Source organism: Anser cygnoides, chromosome Z (genome assembly GCF_040182565.1).
Source record: "Anser cygnoides isolate HZ-2024a breed goose chromosome Z, Taihu_goose_T2T_genome, whole genome shotgun sequence".
In the NCBI taxonomy this organism is placed as follows: domain Eukaryota; kingdom Metazoa; phylum Chordata; class Aves; order Anseriformes; family Anatidae; genus Anser; species Anser cygnoides.
This window is the reverse complement of record NC_089912.1, coordinates 1278232-1301006: the sequence shown is the minus strand read 5'-3', so window position 1 is coordinate 1301006 and position 22775 is coordinate 1278232. Positions and strand designations below refer to the sequence as shown.

The 22775-nt window shown below is 54.3% G+C and overlaps 2 protein-coding genes across 2 annotated transcripts; both read left to right on the top strand.

Moving 5' to 3' along the window:
- The first annotated feature begins 674 nt into the window (after window positions 1-674).
- On the top strand, window positions 675-3314 carry LOC136789096 (E3 ubiquitin-protein ligase Topors-like). The gene is made up of 2 exons (XM_066988638.1): window positions 675-2040; window positions 2174-3314. Exon 2 carries the CDS (start codon window positions 2261-2263, stop codon window positions 3290-3292), a length of 1032 nt encoding a protein of 343 aa, XP_066844739.1. The 5' UTR covers window positions 675-2040; window positions 2174-2260; the 3' UTR covers window positions 3293-3314.
- Window positions 3315-18040: 14726 nt separating this feature from the next.
- Window positions 18041-20277, top strand: LOC136789100 (uncharacterized). Its single transcript, XM_066988720.1, has 2 exons — window positions 18041-18992; window positions 19126-20277. Exon 2 carries the CDS (start codon window positions 19213-19215, stop codon window positions 20242-20244), a length of 1032 nt encoding a protein of 343 aa, XP_066844821.1. The 5' UTR covers window positions 18041-18992; window positions 19126-19212; the 3' UTR covers window positions 20245-20277.
- The last annotated feature ends 2498 nt before the right edge of the window (window positions 20278-22775 follow it).

Sequence of the window (22775 nt, the reverse complement as noted above, 5' to 3'; positions counted from 1 at the left end):
TTCCACAAAGTGCGTGAGATGGTCTGCAATTACTAAGAAATATTTGTACCTTCCTACTTTTGGAAGTTCTGTGAAATCCAATTGAATTCTGGCAAAAGGCCGGTGCGCTAATTCCCGATCTCCTAACACTCTTTTCCTCATTTGCCGGGCATTCACTCTCTTACAGACAAGACAATCATGCACAACTCCTTTTGCTACATTGTATATTCCAATACACATATATTTTGTAGCGAATTGATCCACTAGTGCTTGAGCTCCCCAGTGGGTGTTCTCATGAAACCTCCGTAGCACTCGCACAGCTGCAGACTTAGGAAGCATTTCCCGTCCATCAGGCAATACCCATTTACCCCCATCTATTTCTTTTATGCCCATTGGAGCCATTTTATCCTTTTCTGGCTGCGTAAAACAGAGTAATGCATATATGGGTCCATGTAAATAACAACATGACTAAGTGCACAGTCCAAACACTTCTTAAACTCCAACAGGCTTGGTGCACTTACTACTTCCCTGCGGAGCCTGTTCCAGTGTGCGAGAACCCTCTCAGTGAAGAACCTCTTCCTGATGCCTATCCCATCCCCAAGGAGCAACCCTCATTCCAGCCTGGCCAAGCACGTCATAGCAATAGTTCAGCACGATGCCCTAGGTTATGGAATATCCTTCTGGCTACTTCAGCTCAGCGTCCTGCTGCTGTCCCCTCCCAGCTCCTTGTGCACCGCAAGTCTCTGCTGGCAGACAAGTGCTGGCATAACCCGTGCAATAGTGTCCCTGGTTAGGTCCTGCTCTCCATGGCAAGCCCCTCAAACATCGCATTGGTTTTTCACGTTGACAGTAATGAGGTAGCAAAGAGAAATCCAAGAGTGATCAAAAGGGACTTTACGTCTTTGTGTCAACTGGTTGGAGGATTAGGTGCACGAGCAGTGTTTTCCTCCGTCTTTCCAGTAGCAGGTATCAATACCGAAAGGAACACGCAGACCCAGCAGAGGAACAAGTGGCTGCGAGGCTGGTGCCACCAACACGGTTTTGGGTTCCTTGCTGTTGGGAAGGTCTACATGACACCAAGCCACCTGGGCCCTGGTGGGAAGCACCTTTCTCAGAGGAGGAAAAGGATTTTTGTCCTGGAGTAAGCAAGGCTGATTGTCAGGGCTTTAAACTTAGATTCAGAGGCGGAAAGGGACAAAGCCAGGCCTGCCAGCGATAAGCCATGGACTGCACACCAAAAGCGGAGGGACCATGTGCTAGCAAGACCCTTCAGTGTGCCCAGCGAGGGGCTGGGTTCAGTGAAGCACATCTGAACTATTCCCCTCACCAGCTTCGTTGCCCTTCTCTGGACTCTCTCGAGCACCTCCATGTCCTTCTTGTAGCGAGGGGCCCAAAACTGAACACAGTACTCGAGGTGCGGCCTCACCAGAGCCAAGTACAGGGGGACAATCACCTCCCTACACCTGCTGGCCACACTGCTTCTTATACAGGCCAGGATGCTGTTGGCCTTCTTGGCCACCTGAGCACACTGCTGGCTCATATTCAGCCAACTATCAACCAGTACTCCCAGGTCCTTCTCGGCCAGGGAGTTTTCCAAAAACTCATCTCCCAGCCTGTAGCTCTGCTTGGGGTTGTTACGCCCCAGGTGCAGGACCCGGCACTTGGCCTTGTTGAACTTCATACAGTTGACCTCAGCCCAAAAACATCTGGGCAATGCTCTCAGACACGTGCTTTGGTTTGTGGGGGTCACCCAGAGCCATGGGCTCTGAGGTCACCCAGAGCCATGGTCTCTGAGGTCACCCAGCAATCGACTATGACTTCATGGCCCTCGCTGCTCATATTGGGGCGCAGGCAGAGCCCGCCCCAGCCTGGCTCGTGCCTGGACTCCCGCTGAGCGTTTGTGCGAGGCTTGGAGCGCCGAGCAAGGATTTGTTGGAGCTGTGCTGTGGGGCCGTCGGCAGCTGTTCTCAGTGCCCGTCCCCGCAGGCAGTGCCTGTGTTTCCCCGGCCCTGCCTGGCTCAGGCAGCCGGGGCCCTGTGAGGAGCACTTGCAGCAGCGCAGGTGAGCTGTGTGGGGACACGTGCCCCGGGGCGGCCCGCGGGGGACGTGGGACCACCCAGCCGTGGGGCTGGGGCCGGGGGGGTTCCTGCTGAGGGGCCGGGGCACAGCCAGTGACCTTCTCTCTTCCTCGCAGCGTGCGCGATACCCGCTGCTGCAGTGCCGGTGCAGGGGAGCAGCTCATCAGCATCAGCTCTCCCCAGAGCACCTTAACGAGAAGATCATGGCCACGGAGGAGGCGTGGACGTGTCCCGTGTGCCGGGAGGGGCGAAAGGACATGGCCTACGCGACACCATGTAACCACCGGTTCTGCCTGGGCTGCATCCAGCGCTGGGCAAAACTGAAGGCGAGCTGCCCACTCTGCAGGACGGGCATGAGGACCATCAAGGTTTCCGTGCGGGGAGACGAAGACTACCTGGAATGCATCGTCTCCCCTCCCGCAGTGCCCGTACCTGTTGGCTTCCAGGCAGGCAGCGCCACCGCCCCCCACAGCCCTGCAGCGCCGGCTGCGTCCTCTGTGCCAGCCGAGGAGAGGGATGCGGAGCCCGATCCCCGCGCTGCTGTGGGCGGCCTCCTGCCCGAGGACTGGGCCGTGCTGTTCAGGGAGCGCAGGGACATCCTCGACCCTGTGCTGCCCTGGCTTCGCCGCCAGCTCTCAGCCATCTATGGGACACGCTGGTGGCAGGCGAGAGCTGCAGAGAGCTTCCTCCTGCACTCCCTGTGTGTGATGGGGCTGGACAGGGACGCCATCATTCAGCACACACAGCCCGCCTTGGGGCCCCTCACCGTGCCGCTCATCGACGGGCTCGTCGGCACCATCGTGGCTCTCTGCGGCGAGGACGCACGGAGGCTGCTGGGCCTCGAGAGCAGCCGCCCTGCCAGGGCGCAGGAGGCCAGACCTGCAGCTGCTTCTGGGCACGCTGCTCCAGCGCAGGGAGCCTTCAGGACCAGCCCCGCGCCCTCCAGCAGCTCTGCAGACCCTGACACGAACCAGATCCCCGGCACATCCAGCGCTTTCCAGCATGGGGGTCCTGGCGAAGTCCCAGCTGCAGACAGCCCCAGGGAGCAGGAAGAGCCCCGTGAAGAGCTGGGGCAGGAGGCAGCAGCAGGTCCCTCTGCCCGGGGCTGCAGGCGCAGACCCTCCGCTCCTCACCGCTCGACTCGGGGGTCCCGGCGCCCCAGGAAGCGCACCCGGGCGAGCAGTGCCCAAGACTCTCCCCAGCCCTGCAAGAGGCCGCCCCCCCGGCGCCTCTAGCAGGGCTCCTGCGGGTGATGAAATGAAAAACAATAAAATAGATTGAATATACCACAGAAAAAGTCTCGGTGTGATTCGACCCAGAGCTGGCACAGCCCCGTGCATGCTGCTGCCTTCCCTCCCTTTTCCTGGTGCCGTCCCCGTGCCCTGCTGGCCCCCACTGTCCCTTTGGTCACGGGTGATTAATGCCCCAGGTGGGGTCTCCCGAGAGCAGAGCAGAGGGGAACAATCCCCTCCCTCGCCCTGCTGGCCACAGTGCGGTCGGTGCAGCCCAGGCTACGAGTGGCTTTCTGAGCTGCAAGCACACCTTGCCAGCTCATGTCGAGGTGATCAGCAACCAGCACCCCCAGAACCCTCTGCTCAGGGCTGCTCTCAATCCATTCCCTGCCCAGCCTGTATTTGTGCTTGGGATTGCTCTAATTCAGATGCAGGGCCTTCCATTTGGCCTTGTTGAACCTCAGGAGATTCACACAAGCCCACCTCCACGGCTTTTCAAAGTGCTCCTGGATGGCATCCCTTCCCTTCAGCATGCTGACAGCACCACCCAGCTTGGTGTCTGCAAGCTTGCTGAGGGGGCACTCAATCCCACTGCTCATGTCAGTGACAAAGATGTTAAACAGCACCGGTCCCTACAGCGACCCCTCAGGAACACCACTCCTCACTGGCCTCCCCCGAGACACTGAGCCATTGACCACAACTCTTTGAGTGTGGACATCCAGCCAATTCCTTACCCACCGAGTGGTCCATCCATCAAATCCCTGTCTCTCTAACTTGGAGACAAGGATATGGTGCAGGCCAGTGCCAAAGGCTTTGCACAAGTCCAGGTAGGTGATGTCAGTTGCTCTTCCCCTACGCACCAATGCCGTAGCCCCACTGTAGAAGGCCACCAGGTTTGTCAGTCAAGGCAAACCTTTAGTGAAGCCATGCTGGCTGTTCACCACTCACCTCTTTCTTTTCCCTGTGCCTTAGAATAGTTTCCAGGAGGATCTGTTCCATGATCTGACTGGGCACAGAGCTGAGGCCTGCAGTTCCCCGGGTCTTCCTTTTTCCCTTTTGAAAAATGGGGGTTATGTTTCCCCTCTTCCAGCTGCCTTTAGATATGGCAGACTGGGAAAAACGCTCGCTCTTTCTCCTGATTTGTGGATGGTGGCTGTCCTGGTTCCAGTTAGGAAACAGTTAATTTTCCTCCTAGTAGCTGGTAGGGTGCTATGTTTTGGATTAGGATGAGAAGAGCGCTGATAACATGCTGACGTTTTAATTGTTGCAGAGCAGTGTTTACACCAGGCCAAGGACTTTTCAGCTTCTCGCTCTGTCCTGCCAGCGAGCAGGCTGGGGGTGCAGCAGGAGCTGGGAGGGGACAGACCCAGGACAGCTGACCCAAACTGGCCAAAGGGGTATTCCATACCATCTGACGTCATGCTAAACAATATATAGGGGTGGCTGGCCGGGGTGGGGGGCCGGGCTGCTCGGGGATAGGCTGGGCATCGGTCAGCGGGTGGTGAGCAATTGCATTGTGCATCACTTGTTTCATACACATTATTATTATTAATACTATTATCATTAACACTATTATTATTATCACTATTATTATTATTGTTATTATTTTTTTCCTGTCTTAATAAACTGTCTTTATCTCAACTCTCAGGCTTCACTTTCCCATTTCTCTCCCCCATCCCAGAGAGGGAGGGGGGAGGGTGAGCAAACGGCTGTGTGGTGTTTAGCTGCCGGCAGGGTTAAACCACAACAGTCCTTTTGGCACCCAATGTGGGGCTCGAAGGGTTGAGATATCGACAAATCTGACCAGAGTGTGTTAAACTAAAATTGGTATAAGTATTGGACCTGCTTAATAGTTGCTAGTCACCATGTTGATTGCCTTAATCTCCAGTCTGCTGTGCCTGTTTTCCAAATTGAGTTTTATAGTGTGTTACATTCTGTATGTGCTCCCTGTCGCTCTGTTTATCCTTTCCGGGCCCTGGTTTAAGATTGTTGTGGTACTGTGCGGTGTAACAATGGCTTATGAAATGATGAAATTTCTGGTCATGACTCTAACCTGGTACTTGTACTCAGCACTGACGTCGACTCTATACTTTGGAAACCATATCTCAGAAACTATTAGCAATTACACCTATTGCCTTTTTTCGTCAGGGAGCCAATCTGTGAAGGGGACAGGGGAAGACATGTTTCCCTACCTGTTCACTCTCCCTTTCTCCTTCACCACCACCCTCTTATCCCCCGAGCTAGTTACGGTGGTTCTCCAAGATGTTGAATATCCTTGGGATACTCAGGCAAGCCTGCTCTTGTTGTTATGTCTCCTGAATGCGCTTCAGGTTTTGTTGAGGGTTAAACAACTACTTAGGAATCTCATCCGGAGATCTGTCTTGAGGCGGGATAGTTGCAAGTGGCAGGGAGTGTGGGAGGATATGGGCATGTTTCTAGAGCAGTAGGCACCTCCAGTGTTTTGGACATTCACCCCTGAACAAGTGCAAAATCCTAAAAAAGTGGCAGAATGTTTGAAAAAAAGGTGTCATGACTCTGGCAGTTCCAAAGTGACACAAATCACTGTAGCGTGCTGGGGTCTGGTTTGTGCCTATCGAGCTGTAATTGATCACAGTATCACAGTATCACAGATTTCTAGGTTGGAAGAGACCTCAAGATCATCGAGTCCAACCTCCGACCTAACACTAAGTACTCCACTAAACCATATCGCTAAGCTCTACATCTAAACGTCTTTTAAAGACCTCCAGGGATGGTGACTCCACCACCTCCCTGGGCAGCCCGTTCCAATGCTTAATAACCCTTTCAGTAAAGAAGTTCTTCCTAACATCCAACCTAAACCTCCCCTGGCGCAACTTTAGCCCATTCCCCCTCGTCCTGTCACCAGGCACGTGGGAGAATATACCAACCCCCACCTCTCTACAGCCTCCTTTAAGGTACCTATAGAGAGCAATGAGGTCTCCCCTGAGCCTCCTCTTCTCCAGGCTAAACAACCCCAGCTCCCTCAGCCGCTCCTCGTAACGCTTGTTCTCCAGACCCCTCACCAGCTTGGTCGCCCTTCTCTGGACTCTCTCGAGCACCTCCATGTCCTTCTTGTAGCGAGGGGCCCAAAACTGAACACAGTACTCGAGGTGCGGCCTCACCAGAGCTGAGTACAGGAGGACAATCACCTCCCTACACCTGCTGGCCACACTGCTTCTTATACAGACCAGGATGCCGTTGGCCTTCTTGGCCACCTGAGCACACTGCTGGCTCATATTCAGCCAACTATCAACCAGTACTCCCAGGTCCTTCTCTGCCAGGCAGCTTTCCAGCCACTCATCTCCCAGCCTGTATCTCTGCTTGGGGTTGTTACGCCCCAGGTGCAGGACCCGGCACTTGGCCTTGTTGAACTTCATACAGTTGACCTCAGCCCATCGGTCCAGCCTATCCAGATCCTCCTGCAGAGCCTTCCTTCCCTCGAGCAGATCGACACACGCACCTAACTTGGTGTCATCTGCAAACTTACTGAGGGTGCACTCGATCCCCTCATCCAGGTCATTGATAAAGATATTGAAGAGGGCTGGCCCCAGCACTGAGCCCTGCGGGACTCCACTAGTAACCGGCCTCCAACTGGATTTGGCTCCATTCACCACTACTCTTTGGGCCCGGCCATCCAGCCAGTTTTTAACCCAACAAAGCGTATGCCAGTCCAAGCCACGAGCAGCCAGTTTCTTGAGGAGAATGCTGTGGGAAACGGTGTCAAAAGCCTTACTGAAGTCAAGGTAGATCACATCCACAGCCTTCCCCTCATCCACCAAGCGCGTCACTTGGTCATAGAAGGAGATCAGGTTCTTTAAGCAAGACCTACCTTTCATAAACCCATGCTGACTGGGCCTGATCGCCTGGTTGCCATGCAAGTGCCGTGTGATGACATTCAAGATAATCTGCTCCATGAGCTTCCCTGGCACTGAGGTCAAACTAACAGGCCTATAGTTCCCCGGCTCTACCCTCCGACCCTTCTTATAGATGGGCGTCACGTTTGCTAGCCGCCAGTCGACTGGGACCTCCCCTGATAGCCAGGACTGCCAATAAATGATGGAAAGCGGCTTGGCCAGCTCCTCCGCCAGTTCGCTCAGTACCCTCGGGTGGATCCCATCCGGCCCCATCGACTTGCGTACATCCAAGTGCTGTAGCAGGTCGCCAACCATTTCCTCATGGATAGCGAGGGCCACATCCTGTTCCCCATCCCCTTCCACCAGCTCAGGGTACCGGGTATCCAGAGAACAACCGGTCTTGCCGCTGAAGATTGAGGCAAAGAAGACACTGAGCACCTCAGCCTTTTCCTCATCTCTTGTCACTAAGTTTCCCCCCGCATCCGGTAAAGGATGGAGATTCTCCTTAGTCCTCCTTTTTGCGTTGATGTATTTGTAAAAACGTTTTTTGTTATCTTTAACGGCAGTAGCCAGATTGAGCTCCAGATGAGCTTTGACCTTTCTAATTTTGTCCCTACACAGCCTCGCAACATCCTTAAAGTCCTCTTGAGTAGCCCGCCCTCTTTTCCAAAGATTATAAACCCTCCTTTTTCTCCTAAGCTCGAGCCACAACTCTCTGTTCAGCCAGGCTGGTCTAGTTCCGCGTCGGCTCGTCTTTGGGCACGTGGGGACAGACCGCTCCTGAGCTATTAAGATTTCCTTCTTGAAGAGTGCCCAGCCTTCCTGGACTCCTTTGCCCTTCAGAACCTCCTCCCAAGGGACTCTGCCAACCAGTGTCCTGAACAGCTCAAAGTCAGCCCCCTGGAAGTCCAAGACAGCGGTTTTACTCGTCCCCTTCCTGACATCGCCAAGAATAGAGAACTCTACCATTTCGTGGTCACTCTGCCCAAGACAGCTCTCGACCACCACATCTCCCACCAGTCCGTCACTGTTCGTGAACAGAAGGTCTAGCGGGGCACCTCCCCTGGTAGGCTTTCTAACCAGCTGCGTCAGGAAGCTATCTTCCACGCTCTCCAGAAGCCTCTTAGACTGCTTTCTCTGGGCTGTGTTGTACTTCCAGGATATGTCTGCGAAGTTGAAGTCCCCCACGAGAACAAGCGCTGACGATTTCGCGGCTTCTGCCAGCTGCCTGTAGAACTCCACATCAGTCTCCTCAGCCTGGTTTGGCGGTCTATAACAGACCCCCACCGGGAAGCTTGCCTTGTTGGCCTTCCTTCTGATCCTAACCCACAGGGACTCAACCTTATCATTCCCAGCCTCAAGTTCCTCAACATCTAAACACTCTGTAATATAGACAGCCACGCCACCACCCCTTCTGTGCTGCCTGTCCCTTCTGAAGAGCCTATAGCCAGGCATTGCAGCACTCCAGTCATGAGAGTGGTCCCACCACGTTTCTGTGATGGCAACCAAGTCATAGCCTGCCTGCTGCACGATGGCTTCCAGCTCCTCTTGTTTGTTACCCATGCTGCGTGCATTAGTGTAGATGCACTTCAGCTGGGCCATCGCCTTCTTCCCCAGCTTTGCCATTGTTCCCCCCGGCACAGCTCCAACAAGCCTAATTTCAGCCCCATCCCCCTTCTTTCCTAGTTTAAAGCCCTCTCAACGAGCCCTGCCAGCTCCTGGGCTAGGATCCGTTTTCCCCTTAGAGAAAGGGACCCGTCTGCGGTCACCAGGCCGGGTGCCGAGTAAAGCGCCCCATGGTCAAAAGAAACAAAATTTCTGTGTTGGCACCAGCCTCTGAGCCACGTGTTAATCAGGTGGGCTTTCCGTGTCAGCTCGGTACTCCTCCCTGCCACTGCAGGGATAGACGAAAACACCACCTGTACTCCCGCTCCATCCACTAACCTTCCCAGACCCAGGGGGTCTTGTGGGTGAAGTGCAAATGGGGACACTTCAATCTGAGCAGCCTGGCCTGGTTGTTTTGCTGTTTTTCTGCGGCCCTGCTCAGGTCCGTGAGCATCCCCGTGGTGCACTTTCCAACCAGCTTCTCTACCTGGTCGGCAAGATCTTGCCCCAGTGCAGCAGCCCACATGGGTTGGCCCCTGTGCTGCCAGCAGCCCTGCTTCCATTGCTTGAACCTCCTGCACAGGGCATTTGCCACCATCCAGGAGTCAGGAGAAAGAGCGAGCGTTTTTCCCAGTCTGCCATATCTAAAGGCAGCTGGAAGAGGGGAAACATAACCCCCATTTTTCAAAAGGGAAAAAGGAAGAGCCAGGCAACTACAGGCCTCAGCTCTGTGCCCAGTCAGATCATGGAACAGATCCTCCTGGAAAAGATTCTAGGGCACATGGAAAAGAAAGAGGTGAGTGGTGAACAGCCAGCATGGCTTCACTAAAGGTTTGCCTTGACTGACAAACCTGGCGGCCTTCTACAGGGGGCCTACAGCATTGGTGCGTAGGGGAAGAGCAACTGACATCATCTACCTGGACTTGTGCAAAGCCTTTGGCACTAGCCTGCACCATCTCCTTGTCTCCAAGTTAGAAAGACAGGGATTTGATGGATGGACCACTCGGTGGGTAAGGAATTGGCTGGATGTCCACACTCAAAGAGTTGTGGTCAATGGCTCAGTGTCTCGGGGGAGGCCAGTGAGAAGTGGTGTTCCTGAGGGGGTCGCTCTAGGGACCGGTGCTGTTTAACATCTTTGTCGCTGACATGAGCAGTGGGATTGAGTGCCCCCTCAGCAAGCTTGCAGACACCAAGCTGGGTGGTGCTGTCAAGATGCTGAAGGGAAGGGATGCCATCCAGGAGAACTTTGAAAAGCCGGGGAGGTGGGCTTGTGTGAATCTCCTGAGGTTCAACAAGGCCAAACGGAAGGCCCTGCATCTGAATTAGAGCAATCCAAAGCACAAATACAGGCTGGGCAGGGAATGGATTGAGAGCAGCCCTGAGCAGAGGGTTCTGGGGGTGCTGGTTGCTGATCAGCTCGACATGAGCTGGCAAGGTGTGCTTGCAGCTCAGAAAGCCACTCGTAGCCTGGGCTGCACCAACAGCATGGTGGCCAGCAGGGCGAGGGAGGGGATTGTTCCCCTCTGCTCTGCTCTCGGGAGACCCCACCTGGAGCATTAATCACCCGTGACCAAAGGGACAGTGGGGGCCAGCAGGGCACGGGGACGGCACCAGGAAAAGGGAGGGAAGGCAGCAGCATGCACGGGGCTGTGCCAGCTCTGGTCTGAATCACACTGAGACATTTTCTGTGGTATGTTCCATCTATTTTATTGTTCTTTATTTCATAAACTGCAAGACGCCTGCTAGAAGCGCCGGGGGGGCGTCCTCTTGCAGGGCTGGGGAGAGTCTTGGGCACTGCTCGCCCGGGTGCGCTTCCTGGGGCGCCGGGACCCCCGAGTCAAGCGGTGAGGAGTGGAGGGTCTGCGCCTGCAGGCCCGGGCAGAGGGACCTGCTGCTGCCTCCTGCCCCAGCTCTTCACGGGGCTCTTCCTGCTCCCTGGGGCTGTCTGCAGCTGGGACTTCGCCAGGACCCCCACGCTGGAAAGCGCTGGATGTGCCGGGGATCTGGTCCGTGTCAGGGTCTTCAGAGCTGCTGGAGGGCACAGGGCTGGTACTGAAGGCTCCCTGCGCTGGAGCAGCGTGCCCAGAAGCAGCTGCAGGTCTGGCCTCCTGCGCCCTGGCAGGGCGGCTGCTCTCGAGGCCCAGCAGCCTCCGTGCGTCCTCGCCGCAGAGAGCCACGATGGTGCCGACGAGCCCGTCGATGAGCGGCACGGTGAGGGGCCCCAAGGCGGGCTGTGTGTGCTGAATGATGGCGTCCCTGTCCAGCCCCATCACACACAGGGAGTGCAGGAGGAAGCTCTCTGCAGCTCTCGCCTGCCACCAGCGTGTCCCATAGATGGCTGAGAGCTGGCGGCGAAGCCAGGGCAGCACAGGGTCGAGGATGTCCCTGCGCTCCCTGAACAGCACGGCCCAGTCCTCGGGCAGGAGGCCGCCCACAGCAGCGCGGGGATCGGGCTCCGCATCCCTCTCCTCGGCTGGCACAGAGGACGCAGCCGGCGCTGCAGGGCTGTGGGGGGCGGTGGCGCTGCCTGCCTGGAAGCCAACAGGTACGGGCACTGCGGGAGGGGAGACGATGCATTCCAGGTAGTCTTCGTCTCCCCGCACGGAAACCTTGATGGTCCTCATGCCCGTCCTGCAGAGTGGGCAGCTCGCCTTCAGTTTTGCCCAGCGCTGGATGCAGCCCAGGCAGAACCGGTGGTTACACGGTGTCGCGTAGGCCACGTCCTTTCGCCCCTCCCGGCACACGGGACACGTCCACGCCTCCTCCGTGGCCATGATCTTCTCGTTAAGGTGCGCTGGGGAGAGCTGATGGTGATGAGCTGCTCCCCTGCACTGGCACTGCAGCAGCGGGTATCGCGCACGCTGCGAGGAAGAGAGAAGGTCACTGGCTGTGCCCCGGCCCCTCAGCAGGAACCCCCCCGGCCCCAGCCCCACGGCTGGGTGGTCCCACGTCCCCCGCGGGCCGCCCCGGGGCACGTGTCCCCACACAGCTCACCTGCGCTGCTGCAAGTGCTCCTCACAGGGCCCCGGCTGCCTGAGCCAGGCAGGGCCGGGGAAACACAGGCACTGCCTGCGGGGACGGGCACTGAGAACAGCTGCCGACGGCCCCACAGCACAGCTCCAACAAATCCTTGCTCGGCGCTCCAAGCCTCGCACAAACGCTCAGCGGGAGTCCAGGCACGAGCCAGGCTGGGGCGGGCTCTGCCTGCGCCCCAATATGAGCAGCGAGGGCCGTGAAGTCACAGTCCGTTGCTGGCTGACCTCAGAGACCATGGCTCTGGGTGACCTCAGAGCCCATGGCTCTGGGTGACCCCCACAAACCAAAGCACGTGTCTGAGAGCATTGCCCAGACGTTTTGTGAGCTCCAGCAGGCTTGCTGCCCTGACCACTTCACTGGGAGGCCTGGTTCAGTGGCCAAGCCCCGTGTCAGTGAAAAATCTTGTCCTCACCTCCAGGCGGACCCTCCCCTGTCACAGCTCCATGCCATTCCCTCCACTTTTGTCACCGTCCCCAGAGAGCAGAGCTTAGTGCCGATCCCTCCGCTCCCCTCGTGAGGAAGCTGCAGGCCGCCATCAGGCCTCTCCTCAGTCTCCTGCAGGCTGAACAAACGCAGGCACCTCAGCCGCTCCTCATCTGTCCTGCCCTCCAGACCCCTCACCACTTTGAAGCGCTCCTTTGGATGCTCTCTCTCGAAGAGTTTTACGGCCTTCTGATAGTGCCGTGCCCAAAAGTGCACACAGGACTCGAGCTGATGCTGAAAGAGCGCAGAGCAGAGCACAGCAATCCCTGCCCGCGACCGCCTAGCCATGCTGTGCTGGAGGCACCCCACGATGCCGTTGCCCCTCCTGCCTGCCAGGGCCCACGGCTGACTCACGTTCAACTTGCCGTCGACCAAAAGCCCCAGAGCCCTCTCTGCAGGGCTGCGCTCCAGCCTCTCCTCCCCCCAGACTGCCCGGACAGCCAGGGTTGCCCGTTGCCAGGTGCGCAATCCCTCACTCGCTCTCGCTGAACCTCATCTTGTTGGGGATTGCCCAGCTCTCTGGTTTGTCACGATCTCTCTGCAAGGCCTTCCTCCCCTCCATCGAGTCAGACGCTCCTCCCAATTTAGCATCGTGCCTAAATGGACTCAAGACGCCCTCGAGTCCTACATGCAAGTCACTTAAGACAACATTGAGGAGAACTGGCCCTAAAATGGAGGCCTGCGGAAGCCCCCTAGCGACTGGCCGCCAGCCCGATGCAACCCCATTTACCATAACTCTTGGAGCCCGACCCGTCAGCCACTTGTTCACCCATGGCATTATGCATTGCTCTAGCTGTGTGCTGCTCAACTTGTCCAGAAGGAGACAGTGAGAAACAGTATTGAAACTGTGCTGAAGTCCAAACAGGTGCCATCAGCTGGCTTCCCTTGGCCAACTAGACGGTTGACCACTTCCTAAAAGGAAATCAAGTGCATTAAGCAGCACTTTCCCCTCGTGAACGTGCGTTGGCTGTGATCAATGACTGCATTGTCCTTCAGGTGATATTAAGAACTCCCAGAATATTTTCACCATATTTTTACCACTTTTCCCTCCCAATCGATTGGGGGGAGTTAAATAATCATAAAATAATAATAATAATAATAATAATAATAATAATAAAGAGAAAATCATATTCATGTTCCTAAGAAGAACAGGAATAAAAGAATAGGGAAGGTAAGCGAGGCAAAGTGCAACCGCTGCCCAGTTCTGGCGGCAGAGAATCACTGAATCACAGAATATCCTGAGTTGGAAGGGACCCATAAGGATCATCGAGTCCAACTCCTGGCACCACACAGGTCTGCCCCCAAATTCCGACCACGTTGTTATAAATTACTCCTTTAGCCAGAAAGAATTAGTTTATTGAGTAAGCGATCAACAAGCAAAACAGCGCTGGGCGGCCGGGGAGTCCGTGCTCCTCCAAACGGCGTGCATCCCCCCCCCTTTTCACAGTCCCTTATATCACCGAGTTCTTCCGGGCTTACGTAGCCCCCTTCCTGGTACTGCGGCTGCGTCGACTGTTGTTAGGGGGTCGTCTCCCGTCCCTCTGGTGGTTGCACGGATGAAGGCTGTAGTCTTCCTCCGCTTGGTATGTGGTGTTTTTCCCTCCTTAACCGGTCACGTTGGTTTGTCTTAAGATAGGACAGTGGGTTATCAATTTTGCAGTTATAGTATTTACACAAAGTTCTCTCAACTGTCCGTCCGAGACAGCAACAGGCAGGGAGCCTCCAGGTCCTTACAGCCACCTGGCGACTCCCTTTGTTCCTTCTTAATATAGCCATGGGAAATAATGAACAAACATGCTTCATACACCACAGTCCCTCCTTTTTCTTTTAGTTAGTTATTTTGTTCATTAATTCCTGGTATGCCTGTCTGCTGAGCGTTAGAGTTTCAGCACCCTCACTCGTGGTTATGGGTTCATATTTGGCACTGATATGCATCAAATGTGCTGCCTCTAAACGTTTTTTTACAATCGCGATTACTCGATTAAGAATACATGGTCCAAAAGTTAGACTCAACATTAATAACAACAAAGGTCCCGCTATTGTCGACAGTAAAGTTGTAAGCCAGGGTGAATAATTAAACCAAGATTCGTACCAATTCTGCTTAGCCTCATTTTCTCGCTTTCTTTTTGCTAATCCTTCTCTGAGCTTCATCATTGTATCCCTCACTACTCCAGTGTGGTCTGCATATACACAGCATTCTTCTTTCAAGGCGGCACATAAGCCACCGTGTTGTAAATACACCAGATCTAATCCTCTACGATTTTGCAAAACAACTTCCGATAATGACCTTGCCGATTTTTCCAGGGCAGTAATTGACTGTTCAACTCGAGTTAAGTCTTCATCTACAGCCACACATAGGGAGGTGAACTCCTGACTTTGTCTGACCAGAGAGGCAACTCCAGTGCCCACCCCGGTGCCTCCCAGAATTATCAACGTTGCCAATGTTATAGCCGTGATTGGTTCTCTTTTTCTTAAGTGGTTCTCTGCTACCGTGTGCCGTGTATATACGTACTCTTCAGAATGGTATAGAATTCTTGGTACAATTATCACCTGTATACAGAAATCTTGAGATACATTAAAGAGTTCAAGTGATAAACAAGGGGTAACACCTATCGATGAGCAGACCCATCTAGCGTTGTTTGCGGGAATTAACCAGTTTTCTTTACCTCCTGGTGTAACCTTCTCCGTGATACCGCATAGATGGAGCTTCTCACTAGGGATTGTACCTACACACCTGCCATTCCCAGTTACTTCCGTCAATGTTATTCCTACATCCCTCCCCCAATTGCATTGTGGAGGGTTGGGGTTACGTGAATGGGTGGCCTCTCCCAGATCCCCAGTGGCGTCATAATATGGAGGCCTTATATCAAGGCATAACCAGCAAGGTTTAGGGATGTTGGGATTTGTTTGATTCAATAGGTAATAACTAGCATCCATGATCTTACACATGTTATTCTCAGTCATCCCTTCATTTTTTTCATATTTTTGGCCTACTGATTTATTAATGACCTTCAGTGGTTTTGGGCTATTTGGAGTTCATATTTCAGAAGCTTGTGTAGGTTGAATTCTTAAAACATTTCCTGACAGTTCTTGGTTTGGTCCTACCCGTTGGGGGTTCTTAATCTCTTCTTTCCATATATATATTATCCCTCCCCTATCAGCTCCGGATTCATGCAACCTAATTCCCCAGCGTTGTCCTAGGGTCCACCTTTGATCTCCCGGTTGGGTTACATTGATGTATATGAATTTGCAATCTGACCTGGAGAGGGTGGCGTAATGCTGTAGTTCGCCCTTATCGTTACATCCTGGTGGCCCGTACACACCTTCACATATTTGTCCGCTCCAGCTCCGGGATTCCAGTCTGTGGCAATAGTCTCACAACCCCAATAGGCACAAAAGTATTCATGTGGATAGTTACAATACGGTCTTCCCGGGTTAGAACTTGGGCACATATAGAAGCTCAATTGACCACAACATATGTTAGGTACATTTTTGCCCCATGTCACAAGGTCACACAGTAAGACCTTAAAACTAGGGCCCCCAGCGGTGATTATTTGCTGCACAACATGGTAATCTTCCCATCTAATTAGGCTCCAAATAAAAGGTTGATGAGGGTGCGCAGACCCAGGAACAGTGTAAACACACCTATTGCTATGTATCGCAAAAAGTGGATAGGGCCCATTTTCGGAAGTTTTTTTTTCTTTTTCTTTTTTTCTTTTTTACCTGGTCACGCAGTTCCCCGCCGTTTCACTCTCTGCCTCGCTTGTCAGTTCGGTTGCGGCGAACTACAAGGTGCGCGTTCTTCTCGGCAGCAGTAGTGCTCTTCAGGGGTGTTTCTTGGTTAGCTGCAACCTCTTGCCTGTTACCGATCACACAGAGCCCCCCTCCTCCCCCTTTTTACGATACATAGACAGTGACAGTATATATTATACTTATCGAGTCCGTTTCAGAGTGAGCTTGAAGTCATCAGGGCCTGCGACCGCTTCCCATTCACTTGTCTGGATTGGTCCCTTCACACGACTGGCATGCGTCCACCCCTTCTCAGCTGTCCGGATAGCTGTCTCTGTGGTAAGTAAAACAACATAGGGGCCTTCCCACCGTGGTGTTAAAGATGTTTCTTTCCATGTCTTAATTAGAACCTTATCTCCAGGCTGTATTCTATGGATTGCTATATCTAACGGGGGACGCTATGCCACCAAGCCTTTCGCTTGTAATTCCCTCCGTCTATTCATAAGCTGTATTAAATAAGGTGTTAATTGAATGTCCTGTATCTGGGGGTGATCAGATGGCATCTCTAGATCATAAGGCATACCGTATAGCATTTCAAAAGGTGAGATGCCGACATCGGCTCGAGGCTGTGTTCGAATATTCAATAGTGCAAGCGGTAAACATTTCACCCAGGAGGTTTTTGTCTCCATCATAAGCTTTGTTAGTTGCTTTTTAATTTCCCCATTCATTCGTTCTACCTTTCCAGAGCTTTGAGGGTGCCACGGAGTATGATATTCCCAACTTGTCCCCAAGGCTTTCATAGTTTCTTGGGACACTTTTGATATAAAGTGCGGGCCTCGGTCAGAATCAATTGTTCCTACAATCCCGTACCTCGGGATAATGTTTTCTAATAGTATTTTTACCACAGCTTGGGCCGTTGTTCTCGTTGTCGGGAAAGCTTCCACAAAGTGCGTGAGATGGTCTGCAATTACTAAGAAATATTTGTACCTTCCTACTTTTGGAAGTTCTGTGAAATCCAATTGAATTCTGGCAAAAGGCCGGTGCGCTAATTCCCGATCTCCTAACACTCTTTTCCTCATTTGCCGGGCATTCACTCTCTTACAGACAAGACAATCATGCACAACTCCTTTTGCTACATTGTATATTCCAATACACATATATTTTGTAGCGAATTGATCCACTAGTGCTTGAGCTCCCCAGTGGGTGTTCTCATGAAACCTCCGTAGCACTCGCACAGCTGCAGACTTAGGAAGCATTTCCCGTCCATCAGGCAATACCCATTTACCCCCATCTATTTCTTTTATGCCCATTGGAGCCATTTTATCCTTTTCTGGCTGCGTAAAACAGAGTAATGCATATATGGGTCCATGTAAATAACAACATGACTAAGTGCACAGTCCAAACGCTTCTTAAACTCCAACAGGCTTGGTGCACTTACTACTTCCCTGCGGAGCCTGTTCCAGTGTGCGAGAACCCTCTCAGTGAAGAACCTCTTCCTGATGCCTATCCCATCCCCAAGGAGCAACCCTCATTCCAGCCTGGCCAAGCACGTCATAGCAATAGTTCAGCACGATGCCCTAGGTTATGGAATATCCTTCTGGCTACTTCAGCTCAGCGTCCTGCTGCTGTCCCCTCCCAGCTCCTTGTGCACCGCAAGTCTCTGCTGGCAGACAAGTGCTGGCATAACCCGTGCAATAGTGTCCCTGGTTAGGTCCTGCTCACCATGGCAAGCCCCTCAAACATCGCATTGGTTTTTCACGTTGACAGTAATGAGGTAGCAAAGAGAAATCCAAGAGTGATCAAAAGGGACTTTACGTCTTTGTGTCAACTGGTTGGAGGATTAGGTGCACGAGCAGTGTTTTCCTCCGTCTTTCCAGTAGCAGGTATCAATACCGAAAGGAACACGCAGACCCAGCAGAGGAACAAGTGGCTGCGAGGCTGGTGCCACCAACACGGTTTTGGGTTCCTTGCTGTTGGGAAGGTCTACATGACACCAAGCCACCTGGGCCCTGGTGGGAAGCACCTTTCTCAGAGGAGGAAAAGGATTTTTGTCCTGGAGTAAGCAAGGCTGATTGTCAGGGCTTTAAACTTAGATTCAGAGGCGGAAAGGGACAAAGCCAGGCCTGCCAGCGATAAGCCATGGACTGCACACCAAAAGCGGAGGGACCATGTGCTAGCAAGACCCTTCAGTGTGCCCAGCGAGGGGCTGGGTTCAGTGAAGCACATCTGAACTATTCCCCTCACCAGCTTCGTTGCCCTTCTCTGGACTCTCTCGAGCACCTCCATGTCCTTCTTGTAGCGAGGGGCCCAAAACTGAACACAGTACTCGAGGTGCGGCCTCACCAGAGCCAAGTACAGGGGGACAATCACCTCCCTACACCTGCTGGCCACACTGCTTCTTATACAGGCCAGGATGCTGTTGGCCTTCTTGGCCACCTGAGCACACTGCTGGCTCATATTCAGCCAACTATCAACCAGTACTCCCAGGTCCTTCTCGGCCAGGGAGTTTTCCAAAAACTCATCTCCCAGCCTGTAGCTCTGCTTGGGGTTGTTACGCCCCAGGTGCAGGACCCGGCACTTGGCCTTGTTGAACTTCATACAGTTGACCTCAGCCCAAAAACATCTGGGCAATGCTCTCAGACACGTGCTTTGGTTTGTGGGGGTCACCCAGAGCCATGGGCTCTGAGGTCACCCAGAGCCATGGTCTCTGAGGTCACCCAGCAATCGACTATGACTTCATGGCCCTCGCTGCTCATATTGGGGCGCAGGCAGAGCCCGCCCCAGCCTGGCTCGTGCCTGGACTCCCGCTGAGCGTTTGTGCGAGGCTTGGAGCGCCGAGCAAGGATTTGTTGGAGCTGTGCTGTGGGGCCGTCGGCAGCTGTTCTCAGTGCCCGTCCCCGCAGGCAGTGCCTGTGTTTCCCCGGCCCTGCCTGGCTCAGGCAGCCGGGGCCCTGTGAGGAGCACTTGCAGCAGCGCAGGTGAGCTGTGTGGGGTCACGTGCCCCGGGGCGGCCCCCGGGGGATGTGGGACCACCCAGCCGTGGGGCTGGGGCCGGGGGGGTTCCTGCTGAGGGGCCGGGGCACAGCCAGTGACCTTCTCTCTTCCTCGCAGCGTGCGTGATACCCGCTGCTGCAGTGCCGGTGCAGGGGAGCAGCTCATCCCCATCAGCTCTCCCCAGAGCACCTTAACGAGAAGATCATGGCCACGGAGGAGGCGTGGACGTGTCCCGTGTGCCGGGAGGGGCGAAAGGACGTGGCCTACGCGACACCATGTAACCACCGGTTCTGCCTGGGCTGCATCCAGCGCTGGGCAAAACTGAAGGCGAGCTGCCCACTCTGCAGGACGGGCATGAGGACCATCAAGGTTTCCGTGCGGGGAGACGAAGACTACCTGGAATGCATCGTCTCCCCTCCCGCAGTGCCCGTACCTGTTGGCTTCCAGGCAGGCAGCGCCACCGCCCCCCACAGCCCTGCAGCGCCGGCTGCGTCCTCTGTGCCAGCCGAGGAGAGGGATGCGGAGCCCGATCCCCGCGCTGCTGTGGGCGGCCTCCTGCCCGAGGACTGGGCCGTGCTGATCAGGGAGCGCAGGGACATCCTCGACCCTGTGCTGCCCTGGCTTCGCCGCCAGCTCTCAGCCATCTATGGGACACGCTGGTGGCAGGCGAGAGCTGCAGAGAGCTTCCTCCTGCACTCCCTGTGTGTGATGGGGCTGGACAGGGACGCCATCATTCAGCACACACAGCCCGCCTTGGGGCCCCTCACCGTGCCGCTCATCGACGGGCTCGTCGGCACCATCGTGGCTCTCTGCGGCGAGGACGCACGGAGGCTGCTGGGCCTCGAGAGCAGCCGCCCTGCCAGGGCGCAGGAGGCCAGACCTGCAGCTGCTTCTGGGCACGCTGCTCCAGCGCAGGGAGCCTTCAGGACCAGCCCCGTGCCCTCCAGCAGCTCTGCAGACCCTGACACGAACCAGATCCCCGGCACATCCAGCGCTTTCCAGCATGGGGGTCCTGGCGAAGTCCCAGCTGCAGACAGCCCCAGGGAGCAGGAAGAGCCCCGTGAAGAGCTGGGGCAGGAGGCAGCAGCAGGTCCCTCTGCCCGGGGCTGCAGGCGCAGACCCTCCGCTCCTCACCGCTCGACTCGGGGGTCCCGGCGCCCCAGGAAGCGCACCCGGGCGAGCAGTGCCCAAGACTCTCCCCAGCCCTGCAAGAGGCCGCCCCCCCGGCGCCTCTAGCAGGGCTCCTGCGGGTGATGAAATGAAAAACAATAAAATAGATTGAATATACCACAGAAAAAGTCTCGGTGTGATTCGACCCAGAGCTGGCACAGCCCCGTGCATGCTGCTGCCTTCCCTCCCTTTTCCTGGTGCCGTCCCCGTGCCCTGCTGGCCCCCACTGTCCCTTTGGTCACGGGTGATTAATGCTCCAGGTGGGGTCTCCCGAGAGCAGAGCAGAGGGGAACAATCCCCTCCCTCGCCCTGCTGGCCACAGTGCGGTCGGTGCAGCCCAGGCTACGAGTGGCTTTCTGAGCTGCAAGCACACCTTGCCAGCTCATGTCGAGGTGATCAGCAACCAGCACCCCCAGAACCCTCTGCTCAGGGCTGCTCTCAATCCATTCCCTGCCCAGCCTGTATTTGTGCTTGGGATTGCTCTAATTCAGATGCAGGGCCTTCCATTTGGCCTTGTTGAACCTCAGGAGATTCACACAAGCCCACCTCCACGGCTTTTCAAAGTGCTCCTGGATGGCATCCCTTCCCTTCAGCATGCTGACAGCACCACCCAGCTTGGTGTCTGCAAGCTTGCTGAGGGGGCACTCAATCCCACTGCTCATGTCAGTGACAAAGATGTTAAACAGCACCGGTCCCTACAGCGACCCCTCAGGAACACCACTCCTCACTGGCCTCCCCCGAGACACTGAGCCATTGACCACAACTCTTTGAGTGTGGACATCCAGCCAATTCCTTACCCACCGAGTGGTCCAGCCATCAAATCCCTGTCTCTCTAACTTGGAGACAAGGATATGGTGCAGGCCAGTGCCAAAGGCTTTGCACAAGTCCAGGTAGGTGATGTCAGTTGCTCTTCCCCTACGCACCAATGCCGTAGCCCCACTGTAGAAGGCCACCAGGTTTGTCAGTCCAGGCAAACCTTTAGTGAAGCCATGCTGGCTGTTCACCACTCACCTCTTTCTTTTCCCTGTGCCTTAGAATAGTTTCCAGGAGGATCTGTTCCATGATCTGACTGGGCACAGAGCTGAGGCCTGCAGTTCCCCGGGTCTTCCTTTTTCCCTTTTGAAAAATGGGGGTTATGTTTCCCCTCTTCCAGCTGCCTTTAGATATGGCAGACTGGGAAAAACGCTCGCTCTTTCTCCTGATTTGTGGATGGTGGCTGTCCTGGTTCCAGTTAGGAAACAGTTAATTTTCCTCCTAGTAGCTGGTAGGGTGCTATGTTTTGGATTAGGATGAGAAGAGCGCTGATAACATGCTGACGTTTTAATTGTTGCAGAGCAGTGTTTACACCAGGCCAAGGACTTTTCAGCTTCTCGCTCTGTCCTGCCAGCGAGCAGGCTGGGGGTGCAGCAGGAGCTGGGAGGGGACAGACCCAGGACAGCTGACCCAAACTGGCCAAAGGGGTATTCCATACCATCTGACGTCATGCTAAACAATATATAGGGGTGGCTGGCCGGGGTGGGGGGCCGGGCTGCTCGGGGATAGGCTGGGCATCGGTCAGCGGGTGGTGAGCAATTGCATTGTGCATCACTTGTTTCGTACACATTATTATTATTAATACTATTATCATTAACACTATTATTATTATCACTATTATTATTATTGTTATTATTTTTTTCCTGTCTTAATAAACTGTCTTTATCTCAACTCACCGGCTTCACTTTCCCATTTCTCTCCCCCATCCCAGAGAGGGAGGGGGGAGGGTGAGCAAACGGCTGTGTGGTGTTTAGCTGCCGGCAGGGTTAAACCACAACAGTCCTTTTGGCACCCAATGTGGGGCTCGAAGGGTTGAGATATCGACAAATCTGACCAGAGTGTGTTAAACTAAAATTGGTATAAGTAGTGGACCTGCTTAATAGTTGCTAGTCACCATGTTGATTGCCTTAATCTCCAGTCTGCTGTGCCTGTTTTCCAAATTGAGTTTTATAGTGTGTTACATTCTGTATGTGCTCCCTGTCGCTCTGTTTATCCTTTCCGGGCCCTGGTTTAAGATTGTTGTGGTACTGTGCGGTGTAACAATGGCTTATGAAATGATGAAATTTCTGGTCATGACTCTAACCTGGTACTTGTACTCAGCACTGACGTCGACTCTATACTTTGGAAACCATATCTCAGAAACTATTAGCAATTACACCTATTGCCTTTTTTCGTCAGGGAGCCAATCTGTGAAGGGGACAGGGGAAGACATGTTTCCCTACCTGTTCACTCTCCCTTTCTCCTTCACCACCACCCTCTTATCCCCCGAGCTAGTTACGGTGGTTCTCCAAGATGTTGAATATCCTTGGGATACTCAGGCAAGCCTGCTCTTGTTGTTATGTCTCCTGAATGCGCTTCAGGTTTTGTTGAGGGTTAAACAACTACTTAGGAATCTCATCCGGAGATCTGTCTTGAGGCGGGATAGTTGCAAGTGGCAGGGAGTGTGGGAGGATATGGGCATGTTTCTAGAGCAGTAGGCACCTCCAGTGTTTTGGACATTCACCCCTGAACAAGTGCAAAATCCTAAAAAAGTGGCAGAATGTTTGAAAAAAAGGTGTCATGAC